This window comes from Nycticebus coucang, chromosome 20, assembly GCF_027406575.1.
Source record: "Nycticebus coucang isolate mNycCou1 chromosome 20, mNycCou1.pri, whole genome shotgun sequence".
In the NCBI taxonomy this organism is placed as follows: domain Eukaryota; kingdom Metazoa; phylum Chordata; class Mammalia; order Primates; family Lorisidae; genus Nycticebus; species Nycticebus coucang.
In genome coordinates, this window is record NC_069799.1 from 34012984 (window position 1) to 34031862 (window position 18879).

Sequence of the window (18879 nt, forward strand, 5' to 3'; positions counted from 1 at the left end):
TAAAACCTGTTCTACATATTGACCATCACAATGGACCAACAGCAAAGCAAGCATTCAGAAATGAAAGGACACAACCTAGCTTTCACAATGATGAAGAAGATAAAACTAAGCAATGGACTTTCACAAAATAAGATGAATAGAATGCTACCACACTTACAAATTATCTCAATAAATGTTAATGGCTTGAATCCCCCACTGAAGAGGCATGGACTATCTGAATGGATTAAAAAACATAAGTCTAAAGCAATTTCTATTTACTGTTTGCAGAAACACACTTAGCCTCAAAAGAATAATTAAAACTCACAGTTAAGACTTGGCACGTGTGGCTCAAGCAGCTAAGGTGCCAACCACATACACCTGAGCTGGTGGGTTCAAATCCAGCCTACGCCCACCAAACAACAATGCTTACTGCAACCAAAAAATAACCAGGTATTGTGGTGGGTGCCTGCAGTGCCAGCTACTAGGGAGGTGGAGGTAGGAGAATCCCTTGAGCCCAGGAATTGGAGGTTTCTGTGAGCTGTGTTGCCATGCCATGACACTCTACCCAGGATGACAGCTTGAGACTCTGTTTCAACAACAAAAAAAAAACCTTCACAGTTAATGGTTACAAGACAAGTTTTCAGGGAAATGGAATATGGAAGAAAAGAGGGGTTGCGATCTTATTTTCAGATACATGTGGATTTAAAGCAACTAAAGTCAGAAAAGACAAAGATAGTCACAGGAAAAATACAACAAGAAGACATTTCAATTTGGAATATTTATGCACCCAAATTAAATGTTCCTTGATTCTTGAAATAGACCTTAATTAGCCTGAATAATATGATATCCTATAACACCATAATAACAGGGGACTTTAACACTCTTGCAGAGCTGGATAGATCCTCTAAATAGAAATTAAACAAAGATATAAGGGACTTAAACAAGACCCTAGAATAACTGTGCTTGATAGATGAATATAGAACATTTTATCCTGGGTGGTGCCTGTGGCTCAGTGAGCAGGGTGCTGCCCCATATACCGAGGGTGGCAGGATCAAACCCGGCCCTGACCAAATTGCAACAACAAGAACAAAAATAGCTGGGAATTGTGGTGGGTGCCTATAGTCCAAGGCACTCAGGAGGCTGAAGCAAGAGAATCACCTAAGTCTGAAAGCTCGAGGTTGCTGTGAGCTGTGACTTCACAGTGCTCTACCAAGGTTGACACAGTGAGATGCTGTCTCTAAAAAAACAAACAAACAAAAAACACTCCATCCCAAAGCTAAATAAAATACATTCTTTTCATCAGCCCATGGAACATTCTCCAAAATTGATCATATCCTAGGACACAAAGCAAACCTCAACAGAATCAAAAGAATTGAAGTTTTACCTTGTATCTTCTCAGTCCACAAGGCATTAAAGGTGGAACTCAACTCCATCAAAAACTTTCAATCCCACACAAAGGCGTGGAAATTAAAAAACCTTCTGTTGAATGACAGTTGGGTGCAGGGTGAAATAAAACAGGAAATCATTAACTTCCTAGAGCATAACAACAATGAAGACACAAGCTACCAACATCTGTGGGATAATGCAAAAGCAGTTCTGAGAGGAAAATTTATCACTTTAGATGCCTACATTTGAAAAACAGACAGAGAGCGCATCAACAAACTCACAAGCCATCTTATGGCATTGGAAAAAGAAGAACAATCTAAGCCTAAACCCAGAAGAGGAAAAGAAATATCCCAAATTAACAGAGATTAATGAAACTGAAAACAAAAGAATCAGCCAGAAAATTAATGAAACAAGAAGTTGGGTTTTTGAAAAAGTAAATAAAATAGATAAACCTTTGGCCAGACTAATAAGAAATAGAAAAGTAAAATCTCTAGTATCCTCAATCAGAAATGATAAAGTACAAATAACAACAGATGCCACAGAGATACAAAGATTACTAGATTTCTGAATACTACCAGAAAGTACTACCAAATACAAATATTATCTCTGAAATACTAACAACTTCTTTCTTTCTTTCTTTCTTTCTTTCTTTCTTTCTTTCTTTCTTTCTTTCTTTCTTTCTTTCTTTCTTTCTTTCTTTCTTTCTTTCTTTCTTTCGTTCTTTCTTTCTTTCTTTCTTTCTTTTTCTTTCTTTCTTTCTTTTTTTTTTTGTAGAGGCAGAGTTTTACTCTATCACACTCCATAGAGTGCTGTGGCATCATACTGCTCACAGCAACCTCCAACTCCTGGGCCTAAGCAATTCTCTTGCCTCAGCCTACGGAGCAGCTGAGACTACATGCACCCGCCAAAATGCCAGGCTATTTTTTTGTTGCAGTTTGGCCAGGGCTGAATATGGGGCCACCCTCAGTATATGGTGCCAGCGCCCTACCCACTGAACCACATGTGCTGCCCGAAATGCTACCAATTCCTATGTCCAGAAATTTGACAATGTGAAAGAATGGATCAATATTTGGAATCATACCCCCTCCTTAGATTTAGCCAGGAAGTAATAGATCTCGTGAATAGACCAATTTTAAGCACTGAGATCAAAGAATTGATAAAAAAAAAAATCTCCCAACAAAAGAGTGCCCTATTCCAGATGGCTTCACACCTGAATTCTATCAAACCCTAAAAGAAGAGCTTATTCCGGGTGGTGCCTGTGGCTCAAAGGAGTAGGGCTTGGGCCCCATATGCCGGAGGTGGTGGGTTCAAACCCAGCCCCGGCCAAAAACTGCAAAAAAGAAAAAAAAAAAGCTTATTCCCACACTGCAGAAATTATTCCAAAATATGGATGAGGAAGGAATCTTCCCCAACACGTTCTATGAAGCAAACATCACCTTGATACCAAAACCTGGGAAAGACCCAACTGAAAAGAAGAACTTCAGACCAGTTTCATTCATGATATACATGCAAAAATTCTCAAAAAACCCCAAACCAATAGACTACAGCTTATCATGAAAAAAGTCATACATCATGATTAAGTAGGTTTCATTTCCGGGATGCCAAGCTGGTTTGACATATGCAAGTCCATAAACATTATTCACCTTATCAACAGAAGCAAAAGCAAAGACCATAAGATCCTCTCAAATGATGCAGAAAAAGCACTCAATAAAATCGAGCATACTTTTCTAATTAGAGCACTGAAGAGTATAGGCATGGGTGGCACATTTCTTAAACTGATGGAAGCTATTTATGACAAACCCACATCTATATTTTACTGAATGGAGTAAAACTGAAAGCTTTTCCACTAAGAACTAGAGCCAGACAAGGTTGTCCTCTATCACCATTACTATTCAACACAGTGCTGACAGTTCTAGCCAAAATAATCAGGCAATAGAGAGTGGCACCTGTGGCTCAAGGAGTAGGTTGCCAGCCCCATATACCGGAGGTGGTGTGTTCAACCCAGCCCTGACCAAAAAAAAAAAAACAAAAAAACTGCAACAATCAGGCAAGGGAAGGAAATAAAGGGCATCCAAATGGGAACAGAGGAGGTCAAACTCTTCCTCTTTGCTGACAATATGATCTTATTACTAAAGAACCCCAAAGAATCAACCACAAGACTCCTGGAAGTCATCAAAAAGTACAATAATGTCTCATGATATAAAATCAATGTCCACAAGTCAGTTGCCTTTGTATACACCAATAACAGCTGAGATGAAAGGCTAATTAAGAACACAACAAAATACCTAGAAGTATACCTAAGAAAAGGGGAGAAGGACCTATATAAAGAAAATTATGAAACCCTAAGAAAGAAAATATCAGAGGATATTAACAAATGGAAGAACATACCATGCTCATGGTTGGGAAGAATCAACATTGTTAAAATGTTTATACTTCCCAAAGCAATCTACCAATTCAATGCCATCCCTATTAAAATACCAAGATTGTACTTTCAAGACTTGGAAAAAATAATCCTTCATTTTGTATGGAACCAGAAAAGCCCCATATTGCTAAGGCAGTTCTTAGCAATAAAAACAAAGCCAGGGGCATCAGCCTACCAGACTTTAGGCTTTACTACAAGGCCATAATGGTCAAAACAGCATGGTACTCACACAAAAATAGAGAAATAGACATTTGGAATTGAATAGAAAACCAAGAAATGAAACCAACATCTTATAGCCTCCTAATCTTCCATAAACCAAACAAAAACATACACTGGGGGAATGAATCCCTACTCAATAAATGGTGCTGGGAGTACTGGACATTTACATGTAAAAGACTGAAACTGAACCTGCACCTCTCACCACTCATTTTAAAATTGATTCAAGATGGATAAAAGACTTAAATTTAAGGTATAAAACAATAAAATTCCTCAAAGAAAACATATGAAAAACACTGCAAGATATCAGCCTGGGGAAAGATTTTATGAAGATTTCCAGTTCAGCACTCATAGCACAGTGGTTATGGCATCAGCCACATAAAGCCAGGGTAACAAGTTTGAACCCAACCCAGGTCTGCTAAACAACAATGACAACTTTAACAAAAAATAGCCAGGCATTGTAGCAGGCATCTGTAGTCCCAGCTACTTGGAATGCTGAGGCAAGAGAATCACTTAAGCTGAAGAGTTTGAGGTTGCTGTGAGCTGTAACACTATGGCACTCAACCAAGGGCCACATAGAGAGGCTCTGTCACGACAACAAAAAAAAATAAATGAAAAGAAGATTTCCATGGCAACTTTAACAACAACAAAAATAAACAAATGGAACTTAATTAAACTAAAAAGCTTCTATACACCTAAGGAGACAATAACCAAAGCAAATAGACAACCTACACAATGGGAAAGGATATTTGCATATTTTGAATCAGATAAAAGCTTGATAACTAGGATTTATAGAGAACTCAAATTAATCCACATGAAAAAAGCCAACCATCCCATATATCAATGGTCAGGAGACATGAATAGAAACTTCTCTAAAGAAGACAGAAGAATAGCTAGCAAACATATGAAAAAATGCCCATTGTCCCTAATTATTAGAGAAATGCAAATCAAAACCACCCTGAGATATCATCTAATCCCAGTGAGAATGGCCCACATCACAAAATCTCAGAACTGCAGATGCTGGCATGGATGTGGAGAGAAAGGAACACTTTTACACTGCTGGTGGGACTGCAAACTAATACAACCTTTTTGGAAGGAAATATGGAGAATCTTCAAAGAACTCAAGGTAGATCTCTCATTTGATCCTGCAATCCCATTACTGGGCACTTATCCAGAAGGTAAAAAATCCTTCTACCATAAAGACACTTGCACTAGACTGTTTAACAGAGCTCAGTTTACAATCGCCAAAATGTGGAAACAGCCTAAATGCCCACCAACCCAGAAATGGATTTACAAGCTGTGGTATATATATACCATGGAATATTATTCAACAATTAAAAAAATGGAGAATTTACATCCTTTGTATTAACCTGGATGGAAGTGAAACACATTATTCTTAGTAAGGCATCACAAGAATGGAGGAGCATGAATCCTATGTACTCAATTTTGATATGAGGACAATTAATGACCTAGTACATGGTAGAGTGTTGGGGAAGGGGAGAGCAGAGAGAGGGAAGGAGGGAGGGGAGCGGGGTCTCAGTGTGTGACACACCTTTTGGTGCAAGACACAATTATAGGAGGGACTTTACCAAACAAATGCAAAAAGTGTAACCTGGTATCTTGTGCCCTCAATGAATCCTCAACAATAAACAATAATAAAATAAAATAAAATAAAATAAAATAAATATATAAAATATGAGTTTCCATTCTGTGTGTAATTTTGGGACACTTTGCATATTGTAGTTTTGTAGGATAATATTCAACTCTGTATACTTGAAGACACTGAGAACAAAAAAATATAAATCAACCATATATTTATTGGTAATTTAATTTTTTGTGTTTGTTTACCTATATATTAATTATATTTGTTTTTATATTATTATTATTTTTTAAACACAGTCTCAATTTGTGAGCAGACTCAAACTCTTGGGCTCTAGCAATTCTCTTGTCTAAGCTTCCCAAGTAGCTGGGACTACAGGCACCCACTACAACACTTGTTTATTTAGAGACGAGGTCTTGCTCTGGCTCAGACCACTCTAGAACCTCTGAGTTCAAGCAATATACCCACTCAGCCTCCCAAAGTGCTAGGATTATAGGCATGAGCCACCGAGCTCTACCTTATATTTGGGTTATGAACAGTATATTTTCTCTTGGGTGCTAGCCAATGGTTATTTTTTGTTCTGTAGTGAATATTAATAAAAACTGTCAGGCTGGGTGTGGTAGCTCACACCTGTAATCCCAGTGCTCTGGGAGGCCAAGGTGGGTGGATAGTTTGAGCTCAGGAGTTGAAGACGAGCATGAGTAAGAGACCCCATCTCTAAAAAAATATATAGCCTCCATTGTGGTCAGTGCCTGCAGTCCCAGCTACTTAGGAGGCTGAGGCAAGAGAATCTCCTGAGCCCAAGAGTTTGAGGTTGCTATAAGCAACCACAGCAGTATACCCAGGGAGACTAAGTGAGACTGCCTCAAAAACAAAAAAGGAAAGAAAAAGTATAGGGCGGAACCTGTGGCTCAAAGGAGTAGGGCGCCAGCCCCATATACCAGAGGTAGCGAGTTCAGACTCAGCCCTAGCTGAAAGCTGCAAAAAAGAAAAAAAAAAAAGAAAAGAAAAAAGAACTGTCTTAATCTTAAGACATACTTATTAGTGATATATACTGTTTGTGGGAAACATCGGTGTGATGAAGATAATGTTTAAACCGCCATGTAACCCTAGTTAACTCTATTTTTTATTATTCTTTACTTATGCAATTTTTAATATTTTAATCATACAATTTAGTTGTGTTAAGTATATTGACATTGTATTGCAATATATATCTCTAGAACATTTTTTTTTTTTTGAGACAGAGCCTCAAGCTGTCACCGTGGGTAGAGTGCTGTGGCATCACAGCTCACAGTAACCTCAAACTCCAGGCTTTAAGTGATTCTCTTGCCTCAGCTTCCCAAGTAGCTGGGACTACAGGAGCCTGTCACAATGCCTGGCTGTTTTTTGCTTATCGTTGTTGTTTGGCAGGAACGGGCTGAATTTGAACCTGCTAGCTCTGGTGGATGTGGCTGGCACCTTAGTCACTTGAGCTACAGGCACCGAGTCATTTTTTAATTTAATTTTTATTTTTTCATTGTTTTTGCAGTTTTTGGCCAGGGCCAGGTTTGAACCCGCCTCCTCCAGTATATGGGGCCCGTGCCTCTAGAACATTTTTATCTTGCAAAACAGAATCTTTTTTTTTTTTTTTTTTTGAGACAGAGTCTCATGTGGCATTACAGTTCACAGCAACCTCCAGCTTAGGCAATTCTCTTGCCTCAATCTCACCAGTAGCTGGGATTACAGGGGTCCTGCCACAAAGCCCAGCTATTGTTTGTTGCTATTATTTTAGCTGGGGCTGGGTTTGAACTCACCACCCTCGGTATATGGGGCCAGCTCCCTACCCACTGAGCCACAGGCACCCTATCCACTGAGCCTCAGGTACTACCCATGGCACGTAGAATTTTAACTATGGGTAAATGATAGTTTCCTTCTGCCATATTAACTATTGTTTGCATTGTTGTTCTTTCTGGTTATAAAGGAAGCAAAGCATCAATTCTGGAATTCTTACTGTCTTCATTCTAAAATATTCATTAAATTCACATATCTACTATGTTGTAGGGAACAGAAGCCTCTTCTTAGAGAATGAGTAATGGCTGCTTTTCTTGCTATCTCATTTACACCAGGGCTTCTGTGTAATACCAAAGTAATTGTTTTGGAATTTGACTATGGTGAAGTTGAGATTAAGCTTACCAAAGAATAGAAGTCTAGGTCCCAAGACTACTTTATAACTTTTGGACATGTTTGGTAGCATAATTCTTTGTGAGAGCCAGAAAAGAATAAGTCGAACCTCTTAATTGAACATTATTTGATGACACTTCTTCCTAAATGTTAGAATAAGGCTGGGCGCAGTGCCTCATGCTTGTAATCCTAGCACTCTGGGAGGTTGAGGTGAGTGGATAGCTTGAGCTCACAAGTTCAAGACCAATTTGAGCAAAAGTGACAGCCCCATCTCTACTAAAAATAGAAAAACAACAGCTGGGTTTGAACCTGCCACCTCAGGTATATGGGGCTGATGCCCTACTCCTTTGAGCCACAGGTGCTGCCCCTTGTCTTTTTTTTTTTTTTAGGGAGTTTCTAAGGCTAGCCATAACAGTGACGTTTTTCTTTCAATTTGATCTTTCTTTCTTTCTTTGTAGAGGCAGAGTTTTACTTTATTGCCCACAGTAGAGTGCTGTGGTGTCACACAGCTCACAGCAACCTCCAACTCCTGGGCTTAGGCAATTCTCTTGCCTCAGCCTCCCGAGTAGCTGGGACTACAGGCGCCCACCACAACGCCCCACTATTTTTTTGTTGCAGTTTGGCCGGGGTGGGGTTCAAACCCGCTACCCTCAGTATATGGTGCCAGTGCCCTGCCCACTGAGCCACAGGCACCACCCCAATTTGGTCTTTCTATAAATACAAATAAGGAAATTGCTTAAGATGATAACTCTCTAAATTTTTCTTTAGATTAAAGAGTTTTTCTAGTTTAAAGAATCTATCTTTTGGGGCAGTGCCTGTGGCTAAGTGAGTAGGGCGCTGGCCCCATATACCGAGAGTGGCAGGTTCGAACCCAGCTCTAGCAGAACCGCAACAAAAAAATAACCGGGTGTTGGGGGGGTGCCCATAGTCCCAGCTGCTCGGGAGGCTGAGGCAAGAGGATGGTTTGAGCCCAAAAGCTGGAGGTTGCTGTGAGCTGCGACATGACAGCACTCTGCACAGGGCGACAAAACATTAAAAAAAAAAAAAAGGGATCTATCTTTTGGCCACTTAATTACAACAGTGTATTTGTAAAAGTGACTCAATTCATTGCCTTTTTATAAGGTCCAATGCCTCTTCATAGAAGAGCCCATTTCCAAGATTCCCTAAATTTCACTCTCAGAAATAGACTTATGTCAGAATAGACAATGACAAAAGACTCAATCCTCAGAGCTTGACACGTTTGGTACACACAGTGTGCTGCCTAGAATCTTACTGTCTCCGACTCCCAGTCTTTTGAGACCAGCCACCTGATGTTTTCCTAACAAAACACGCCCTCCGGATGGTGGAGACTGAGGAGAGAATTCCCACTCAGTCACAAAATCAAGCTCAGAGACATAGAACAGGACAAGAGGGAAACCTCCTACAATTTTTGTTTCAGGGACCCACAACAAAGGTCATCTTAAAAGACATTGGACCAATGGGAACCATCTAACCTCTGGTATGCAGGCCCATATGGACGTGGGGCTGGGGGGTGGCTAAGGCCCGAGTTCTGGCTTATGGTAACTCTCTTCAGACCAAACAACTTGGAAAGACAAGCAATAACAACAATAACATTAAAAGTTATTTCTGAGAGGAGAGGGAATCAAACAATATGAATATTCATACACCACGAAGTACCTAAAAATGTACCAATACTAGAGTCGCTTACAAGACTAGTCACCAACAAAAACGTTTCTCTTATTAATCTTAAATATGGAAAGAACAAAGGTCTTTTACCATCTGCTCAACCAGAGGCCACAGAGAGGAAGGTTGGTAAGTAAAACATCTCACCATGTGCTGGCTGGTGTTTGGGTTCCAACCCTCCTGCTACGACTTTTAGGACAACAGACTGGTTTTGGGAATCCTGCTCACAGAGCCAAACTGAAGGGGAGATTCAGGGAAACTTGCCCTTTTCCGCTATGTTGGTTCCTTGGAAAGATTAACTCACAAGTATGATAGATTAGTAAGGGAAAGGTTTATTTTCAAATACCATGCGCATGGGGGGGACCCACAGGAATGATTTCCCAATGTTTCAGTGATACTCAGTGGCTTTTAAAGATGCCTTTTACAAGGTAGAAGAGTCTCGGCACCTGTAGTTAAAGGGCTGGGGTGCCAGGCACATACACTGGAGCTCAGGGGTTTGAATCCAACCTGGACCACCAAACAACAATGACAATTACAACCAAAAATTATCCGGGCATTGTGGCAGGTGCTGTAGTCCCAGCTACTCAGGAGGCTGAGTCAAGAGAATCCCTTGAGCCCAAGAGTTTCAGGATGCTGTGAGCTATGATACCATAGTACTGTAGCCAGGGTGAAAGCTTGAGACTGTCTCAAAAAAAAAAAAAAAAAAAAAAAAGGCAGTGCCTGTAGCTCAGTCGGCAAGGCACTGACCACATAAACCTAGGTTTGAACCCAGCCCAGGCCTGCTAAACAACGATGACAACTCCAACCAAGAAATAGTCGGGCGTTGTGGTGGATGCCTGTAGTCCCAGCTACTTGAGAGGCTGACACAAGAGAATTGCTTAAGCCCAAGACTTGGAGTTTGCTGTGAGTTGTGATGCCACGGCACTCTACCCAGGGTGACAGCTTGAGACTCTGACTAAAAAAAAAAAAAAAAAAGAAATTTAAAATAAAATAATAAAAAAAAGGAACGGAGGCAGGAAACTGGAAAACATACGCGTAACAGGTGGTTGTTAAGGGTGAATGCACAGATGGAGGGAAACATTGATTAGAAGGGTCTATTAGTGGGTGGCACCTATGGCTCAGTGGGTAGGGTGCCAGCCTCATATAAACAGCAGTGGCAACTGCAAGAAAAAACAGAAAGGTCTATTAGCATGTGATAAGGAATCTAGCAGCCCTTTAAAATTTTAGGTAGATAGAGGAAAGTCTTTATTCAGAGTTTCCTGATTATGAACCGCTTTTATTTATTTATTTATTTATTTATTTGTTTTTGGCTGGGCCTGGGTTTGAACCCACCACCTCTGGCATATGGGGCTGGTGCTCTACTCCATTGAGCCACAGGCACCGCCCTATGAATCGCTTTTTTTTTTTCGTAGAGACAGAGTCTCACTTTATGGCCCTCGGTAGAGTGCCGTGGCCTCACACAGCTCACAGCAACCTCCAACTCCTGGGCTTAAGCGATTCTCTTGCCTCAGCCTCCCGAGTAGCTGGGATTACAGGCGCCCGCCACAACGCCCGGCTATTTTTTGGTTGCAGTTTGGCCACAGCCGGGTTTGAACCCGCCACCCTCCGTATATGGGGTCGACGCTTTACCGACTGAGCCACAGGCGCCGCCCATGAATCGCTTTTAATTTAAAATAATCTTTATAATAAGGAATCACATTTGGGGGTGAAATTTTCTTAGCTCCTTCACAATTCTCCCAGATCACTGAGTCAGACTTGAAGAAGAGAGAAGAAAACACCACACTTGTGTTCATTGTGGATGTCAAAGTCAATAAGCACTAGATCAGACATGCTGTGAAGAAGCTGTGTGATTGTTGTGGCCAAAGTCAACATCCTGACAAGACCTGATGGAGAGAAGAAGGCATATGTGCCACTGTCTCCCGATTATGATGCTTTAAATGTTGCCCACCAAATTGGGATGGTCTAAACCAAGTCCAGCTGGCTAATTCTAAATACAGAGTGGACATAAAGTTCGTGTCCAATTTAAATAGCAAAGAATTTTAAATTTAAATTTAAATAGCAAAGAATTTAAATTAAAATTTATATGGTGAATCATTGTACTACTACTGAGGACAAAAAATTTATATGTTGAAGTTTGAAGTTTAAATAGTAAAGTACTTTCAATTGCGCACGAACTTTATGTCCACCGTGCATATAACTTTTCAGCAAAAAGAAATATAATTGTTAATATGTTGTTTCCATGAGTGCAAAACATGTATTTTTGTTTGTATATATGAACACATACGTATGTATATGTAATTAAAATTAATGACAGGATATAATTTATATTCAGGGCTAACTACAAACATCCTTCAGGCAGAGTTTGTTTGTTACAGGTAAAGTCTACCTCAGCCCTCAATCCAGGAGGTGTGCCATACACTCTTATGTGGTGCCACCTAATGCATGATGCCTCCTGCAATGCTAATCCCCTCACTGGAGACTAGAGGTAATTTCACCCTTCTCTGAACTGCTACAGCCTTTGCTTGGAACTCCCAGTGTCTTTCATTCTATCAAGTGACTAAGTTATTGCTGTGCATGTTTTTACCTAGACATGATGATGTATCTTGAAAACGCTTTCAAAGCAAAGTCTAACTTCTAACTCAAACAGTAGGTTCCCAAGCCTAGCACAGACTAAACACTCAGTAAAGAGATTTTCATTCCTTTAGTGAAATGTGGGAAACAGGGTACTTTATGGCAAACACAGTGGCCCTGGAATATCGAGATGAATAAAGTCGTGGGCCCTGCCCTTAATCAAAAAAACGAAAAGAAAAAAAAGAGTGCTAGGGCGAAGAAACTGTTAGCATTCTGGCCTCAGTCAGCCTCTTGTTCGATGGCAGTGCTGTCACTCAAGGACAGAGAGGTGGGGCCTGAGATTTTATCCAATCAGGAATGCTCTAATATGAACTGTCCAATCAGATGCACAGCCAGAAAGAAGGAGGCGGCTCCGGGATCCGGAAAAGCATTTGTCTCTAGCCCCGCGCTGGTCTGGGATTCCCTCTGCAACTCTTGCAACTTCTGGACGATAAAGATGTCCCTGCCACGTCTTCTTTCACCCTGTGAGCTGCAGGTACTCAGAGATCTGTAGGGAGGACACCGGGACATCCCGGAAGGTGGGAAAAAATGAGTACAGGAAACTTAGTTTTCAGAGAGAGGGGGGAGGGGAGTGGTTGAAGCCAGAAGTGTCTGTGGCGGGACCGGGCAATTTCACTTCAGTTTTAGAGTCTTCAGAGTGAAGTTTGCCACTGGTACTCCTTGTCCTTCAGACCCCTGCGGGCAAAAGGTGGAGAGGGGCAGGCAGCGGGGACTCTGTTTCTGTGGCCCCTTCCCAGAGCGTTAATCAGACCACGGCCCAGAGCTCTATTTGAGCAGCTGTGCTGGAGCGCCCGGCGTCCCTCCCAGGTGATGACAATGGAAAGGTCCTGAGGAAGAATCCCAGCTGGGTGTGCGGGGCTTGTTCACGGGAGGGGCTGTAGTCCCTGGGACCTCCAGTCCCTCCATTCTCCTGTGAAACGTAAACTTAGGGCGCGGTGGCTCACGGTGTTGGTGAACAGAAAGAGGCTCTGTTGCCTATACTTGTAGTTAAACCCGGATACAGGGAGATGATTCGTGAAAAGACTTTATTATCGGAAAAGCCAGTAATTCTGAAGAGCAGTGAGAGTAATTTTTTAAATGTTGTTTTGTCTATGTAACACATTTTAATAATTGATATAGGGGATAATTGCAAAAGTAGTATACTTTTTAGTATACTAAAAGTATATTTTACTTCTCTGATTAACAACATGCAGGCAAGTTAATGACTTAAAACAATTAAAAAGCAATCACTGAAAATCATCAAAACAATATTATTAAATCTGCTATTAATTTGTTCTATAGTGCCTCATTACTTCCTTAGTTTTTTTCCCCAAGATTATTAATTTTATTCTCTATTTGTAGTTTGGCCTGTTTGACTGACTTACTGTTCCTATGTTTTCTTTTCTTTCTTTTTTTTTTAATATTTTTATTTATTTATTTATTTTTTAGAGACAGAGTCTAACTTTATTGCCCTTGGTAGAGTGCCATGTCGTCACAACTCACAGAAACCTCCAACTCCCGGGCTTAGGTGATTCTCTTGCCTCAGCCTCCTGATTAGCTGGGACAACAGGTGCCCGCCACAATGCCCTGCTATTTTTTTTGGTTGCAGTTTGGCCAGGGTTGGGGTTGAACCCAACACCCTAGGCATATGGGGCTGGCGCCCTCCCCACTGAGCCACAGGCCCCGCCATGCACCTATGTTTTCAAGTGCATTCTCAGTTCACAAATAGCTGAGAAAGGTTGTGAGGGTGTCTGTTTTATTTTCACATCTATGAAATTGATTTGAAATGGAAATAATTGCTTTGGTTAAATTGACATGAGGGCTGTGCGGTTTGATTTTGTTTTCTGAAATTTGTGAAACGGAGTACATGATGAATGGTACACATTGCATTTTGTAACGTTAAGAAGCTTAAAATACACTGGCCTCTGGTGGCTCACGCCTGTACTCTCAGCACTGTGGGAGGCGGAGGCGGGAGGATTGCTGCAGCTCAGGAGTTCCAAGGTTGTCTGAGCAAGAGTGAGACCCTGACTCTTGAAAAAAATGGAAAAACCCAGCCGGGCGCCGCAGCAAGCGCCTGTAATCCCAGCGGCCTTGGAGGCTGAGGCAGCAGGATGCCTACAGCCAGAGGTTGCAGTGAGCTACGAGGCCATTGCACTCTGCTCAGGTCACAGGGTAGAACTCTGTCTCAACAACAACAACAAAAACGAAGCTTATAATAGCTTATAATACATGAGAATAACTATTAAGGTTTGGATTTAGATAATTATGACAATGTGTTAGGAAGTGTTGGATATTCTGAGAATTCTTATTTGTTGTTTGATTTGGACTATATCTTTTATACATTTAACTTGTTTTTAATAGGTTGGGAACTGTTAGATAAATTGAAGCAGTATATGTATTAACCATTTACATCTATGATTGTGTTTTAATAATAATTAATGGCTGCTTCATTTTTTTTAGTATAGCTTCTCGTACTTGTTTTAATTCAATGTTCAGAGCATTTATCGCTTGAGAAGTTGTATTAAGGGCATTAACGATGGCACAGGACAATGGACTAATTTTCTTCTTTTTTTTTTTTTCTATTGTTGGGTATTCCTTGAGGGTACAATAAGCCAGGTTACACTGATTGCATTTGTTAGGTAAAGTCCCTCTTGCAATCATGTCTTGCCCCCAGAAGGTGTGGAACACACCAAGGCTCCAACCCCTCCCTCCTACCCTCTCTCTGCTTTTCCTCCTCCCCCCATGACCTTAATTGTCATTAATTGTCCTCATATCAAAATTGAGTACATAGAATTCATGCTTCTTCATTCTTGTGATGCTTTACTAAGAATAATGTCTTCCACTTCCATCCAGGTCAATACAAAGGATGTAAAATCTTCATTTTTTTTTTAATAACTGAATAGTACTCCATGGTATACATATACCACAGCTTGTTAATCCATTCCTGGGTTGGTGGGCATTTAGGCTGTTTCCACATTTTGGCGAATGTAAATTGAGCTGCAATAAACAGTCTAGTACAAGTGTCCTTATGATAAAAGGATTTTTTTCCTTCTGGGTAGATGCCCAGTAATGGGATTGCAGGATCAAATAAGAGGTCTAACTTGAGTGCTTTGAGGTTTCTCCATACTTCCTTCCAGAAAGGTTGTACTAGTTTGCAGTCCCACCAACAGTGTAAAAGTGTTCCCTTCTCTCTACATCCACGCTAGCATCTGCAGTTTTGAGATTTTGTGATGTAGGCCATACTCACTGGAGTTAGATGGTATCTCAGGGTTGTTTTGATTTGCATTTCTCTAATAGATAGGGTTGATGAACATTTTTTCATATGTTTGTTAACCATTCATCTGTCTTCTTTACAGAAGGTTCTATTTGTGTCTCTTGCCCATTGATATATTAGATTGTTGGCTTTTTTCATGTGGATTAATTTGAGTTCTCTATAGATCCTATTTATCAAGCTTTTGTCTGATTCAAAATATGTGAATATCCTTTCCCATTGTGTAGGTTGTCTCTTTGCTTTGGTTGTTGTCTCCTTAGCTGTACAGAAGCTTTTCAGTTTAATGAAGTCCCATTTGTTTATTTTTGTTGTTGTTGCAAATGCCATGGCAGTCTTCTTCATGAAGTCTTTCCCTAGGCCAGTATCTTCTAGTGTTTTTCCTATGCTTTCTTTGAGGATTTTTATTGTTTCATGCCTTAAGTTTAACTCCTTTATCCATCTTGAATCAATTTTTGTGAGTGGGGAAAGGTGTGGGTAAAGTTTCAGTCTTTTACATGTGGATATCCAGTTCTCCCAACATTATTTATTGAATAGGGAGTCTTTCCCCCAAGGTATGTTCTTGTTTGGTTTATCGAAGATTAGGTGGTTGTAAGATGTTAGTTTCATTTCTTGGCTTTCTATTCAATTCCAAGTGTCTATGTGGCTATTTTTGTGCCAGTACCATTCTGTCTTGACAACTATGGTTTTGTAGTACAGCCTAAAATCTGGTATACTTATGCCCCCAGCTTTATTTTTATTACTAAGAACTGCCTTAGCTATACAGGTTTTTTTTCTGGTTCCATACAAAACACAGAATTATTTTTTCCAAATCTTCAAAGTATGATGTTGGTATTTTAATAGGAATGGCATTGAATAGGTAGATTGCTTTGGGAAGTATCGACATTTTAACAATGTTGATTCATCCCATCCATGAGCATGGTATGTTCTTCCATTTGTTAATATCCTCTGCTATTTCCTTTCTGAGGATTTCATAATTTTTTTTATAGAGGTCCTTCAACTCCTTCGATAGGTGTATTTCTAGGTATTTCATTTTCTTTGAAAGTATGGTGAAGGGAGTTGTGTCCTTAATTAGCTTTACATCTTCACTGCCATTGGCATATAAAAAGGCTACTGACTTGTGGACATTGATTTTATATCCTGAAACATTACTGTATTTTTTTTGATGACTTCTAAGAGTCTTGTGGTTGTGTCTTTGGGGTTCTCTAAGTATAAGATCATGTCATCAGCAAAGAGGGAGAATTTAACCTCCTCTGCTTCTATTTGGATTCCCTTTATTTCCTTGTCTTGCCTTATTGTATTGGCTAGAACTTCCAGCACTATGTTGAATAGTAAAGGTGACAGAGGACAACCTTGTCTGGTTCCAGTTCTAAGAGGAAAAGCTTTCAGTTTTACTCCACTCAGGAAAATATTAGCTGTGGGTTTGTCATAGATAGCTTCAATGAGTTTTAGAAATGTGCCACCTATGCCTATACTCTTCAGAGTTCTAATTAGAAAAGGATGCTAGATTTTATCAAATACTTTTTCTGCATCTATTGAGCAGGTCATATGATCTTTAATTTTGCTTCTGTAAATATAGTGGATAACGTTTATGGACTTGCGCATGTTAAACCAGCCTTGCATCCCTGGGATGAAACCTACTTGATCATGATTTATGACTTTTTTGATGATAAGCTGTAATGTATTGGCTAGGATTTTGTTGAGAATTTTTGCATCTATATTCATGAGTGAGATTGGTCTGAAATTCTCCTTTTTGTTTGGGTCTTTTCCTGGTTTTGGTATCAGGGTGATGTTTGCTTCATAGAATGTGTTGGGGAAGATTCCTTCTTCCTCAATTTTTTGGAATAATTTCTGCAGTACAAGAATAAGCTCTTCCTTGAAGGTTTGATAGAAGTCTGGAGTGAAGCCATCTGGACCAGGGCATTTTTTGTTTGTAAGATTTTTTATTGTTTCTTTGATCTCAGTGCTTGAAATTAGTCTGTTCAGGAGCTCTATTTCTTCCTGGCTAAGTCTAGGGAGAGGGTGTGATTAAAATATTGATCCATTTCCTTCATATTGTCAAATTTCTGGGCGTAGAGTTTATGGTAGTGTTCAGAGGTGATGTCTTTTATCTCTGGGATCAATTGTTATTTCCCCTTTATCATTTCTGATTGAGGTTACTAGAGATTTTACTTTTCTATTTCTCATTAGTCTGGCCAATGGTTTATCTATTTAATTTATTTTTTCAATAAACCAACTCCTTGTTTCATTAATTTTCTGAATGATTCTTTTGTTTTCATTTTCACTGATCTCTGATTTGATTTTGGGTATTTCTTTTCTTCTACTGAGTTTAGGCTTAGGTTCTTCTTCTTTTTCTAGTTCCATAAGATGGCTTGTGAGTTTGTTGATGTGCTTTCTGTTTTTCGAATGTAGGCATCTGAAGCGATAAATTTTCCTCTCAAAACTGCTCTTGCAGTATCCCGTAGGTTTTGGTAGCTTGTGTCTTCATTGTTGTTATGCTCAAGAAAGTTAATGATTTCCTGTTTTATTCTTTCTGCACTCATCTGTTATGTAACAGAAGGTTGTTTAATTTCCATGCCTTTGTGTGGGGCCGAACATTTTTGTTACAGTTGAGTTCCACCTTTACTACCTTATGGTTAGAGAAGATACAAGGTAAAATTTCAATTCTTTTTATTCTGTTGATATTTGTTTTGTGTCCCAGGGTATGATCAATTTTGTAGAATGTTCCATGGGGTGATGAGAAGAATGTATATTCTTTATTTTGGGGATGGAGTGTTCTATATGCGTCTGTCAAGCACAGTTGTTCTAGGGTCTCATTTAAATCTCTTATATCTTTGTTTATTTTCTGTGTAGAGGATCTGTCCTGCTCTATAAGAGGAGTGTTAAACTCCCCTGTTATTATGCTATTATTGGATATCATATTGCTCAGACTGAGTAAGGTCTCTTTCAAGAATCTGGGAGCATTTAAGTTGGGTGCATCAATATTTAGAATTGAAACGTCTTCTTGTTGTATTTTTCCCTTGACCAATATAAAGTGACCATCTTTGTCTTTTTTGACTTTAGTTGGTTTAAATCCACATGTATCTAAAAATAAGATCGCAAGTCCTCTTTTCTTCTGAATTCCATTTGCCTGGAAAAAATGGTCTTCCAACCCTTGACTGGGAGTTTCAATTTGTCTTTTGAAGCCAGGTGTGTTTCTTGCAGACAGCAAATGGATGGCTTCTGTTTTTTAATCCAGTCAGCCAAGCTATGTCTCTTCAGTGGGGAATTCAAGCCATTAACATTTATTGAGATTATTGATAAGTGTGGTAGTATTCTATTTATCTTATTTTGTGAGAGTCCATTACTTAATTTTATCGTTTGCATCAGTGTGGAGGTTAGGTTCTGTACTTTAATTTCTGAGTTCTTACTTTGCTTCTGATCCATTGTGATGGTCAGTTTGTAGAACAGGTTGAAGTATTTCCTGTAGAGCTGGTCTTGTTATGGCGAATTTCCTCAATGTTTGTATTCCATAAATGATTCAATTTCTCCATCAATTTTAAAGCTTAGCTTAGC

At 39.7% G+C, this 18879-nt stretch overlaps 1 protein-coding gene across 1 annotated transcript in view; it reads left to right on the plus strand.

Moving 5' to 3' along the window:
• Positions 1 to 12445: 12445 nt before the first annotated feature.
• The window catches only part of LOC128572303 (zinc finger protein 91-like), a 351229-nt gene continuing 344795 nt past the window's right edge, over positions 12446 to 18879 (plus strand). The window contains exon 1 of the mRNA XM_053572122.1: positions 12446 to 12552. Within this exon, the coding sequence (XP_053428097.1) occupies positions 12514 to 12552 (39 nt within the window). The 5' untranslated portion in view covers positions 12446 to 12513. The remainder of the gene's footprint in view (positions 12553 to 18879) is intronic.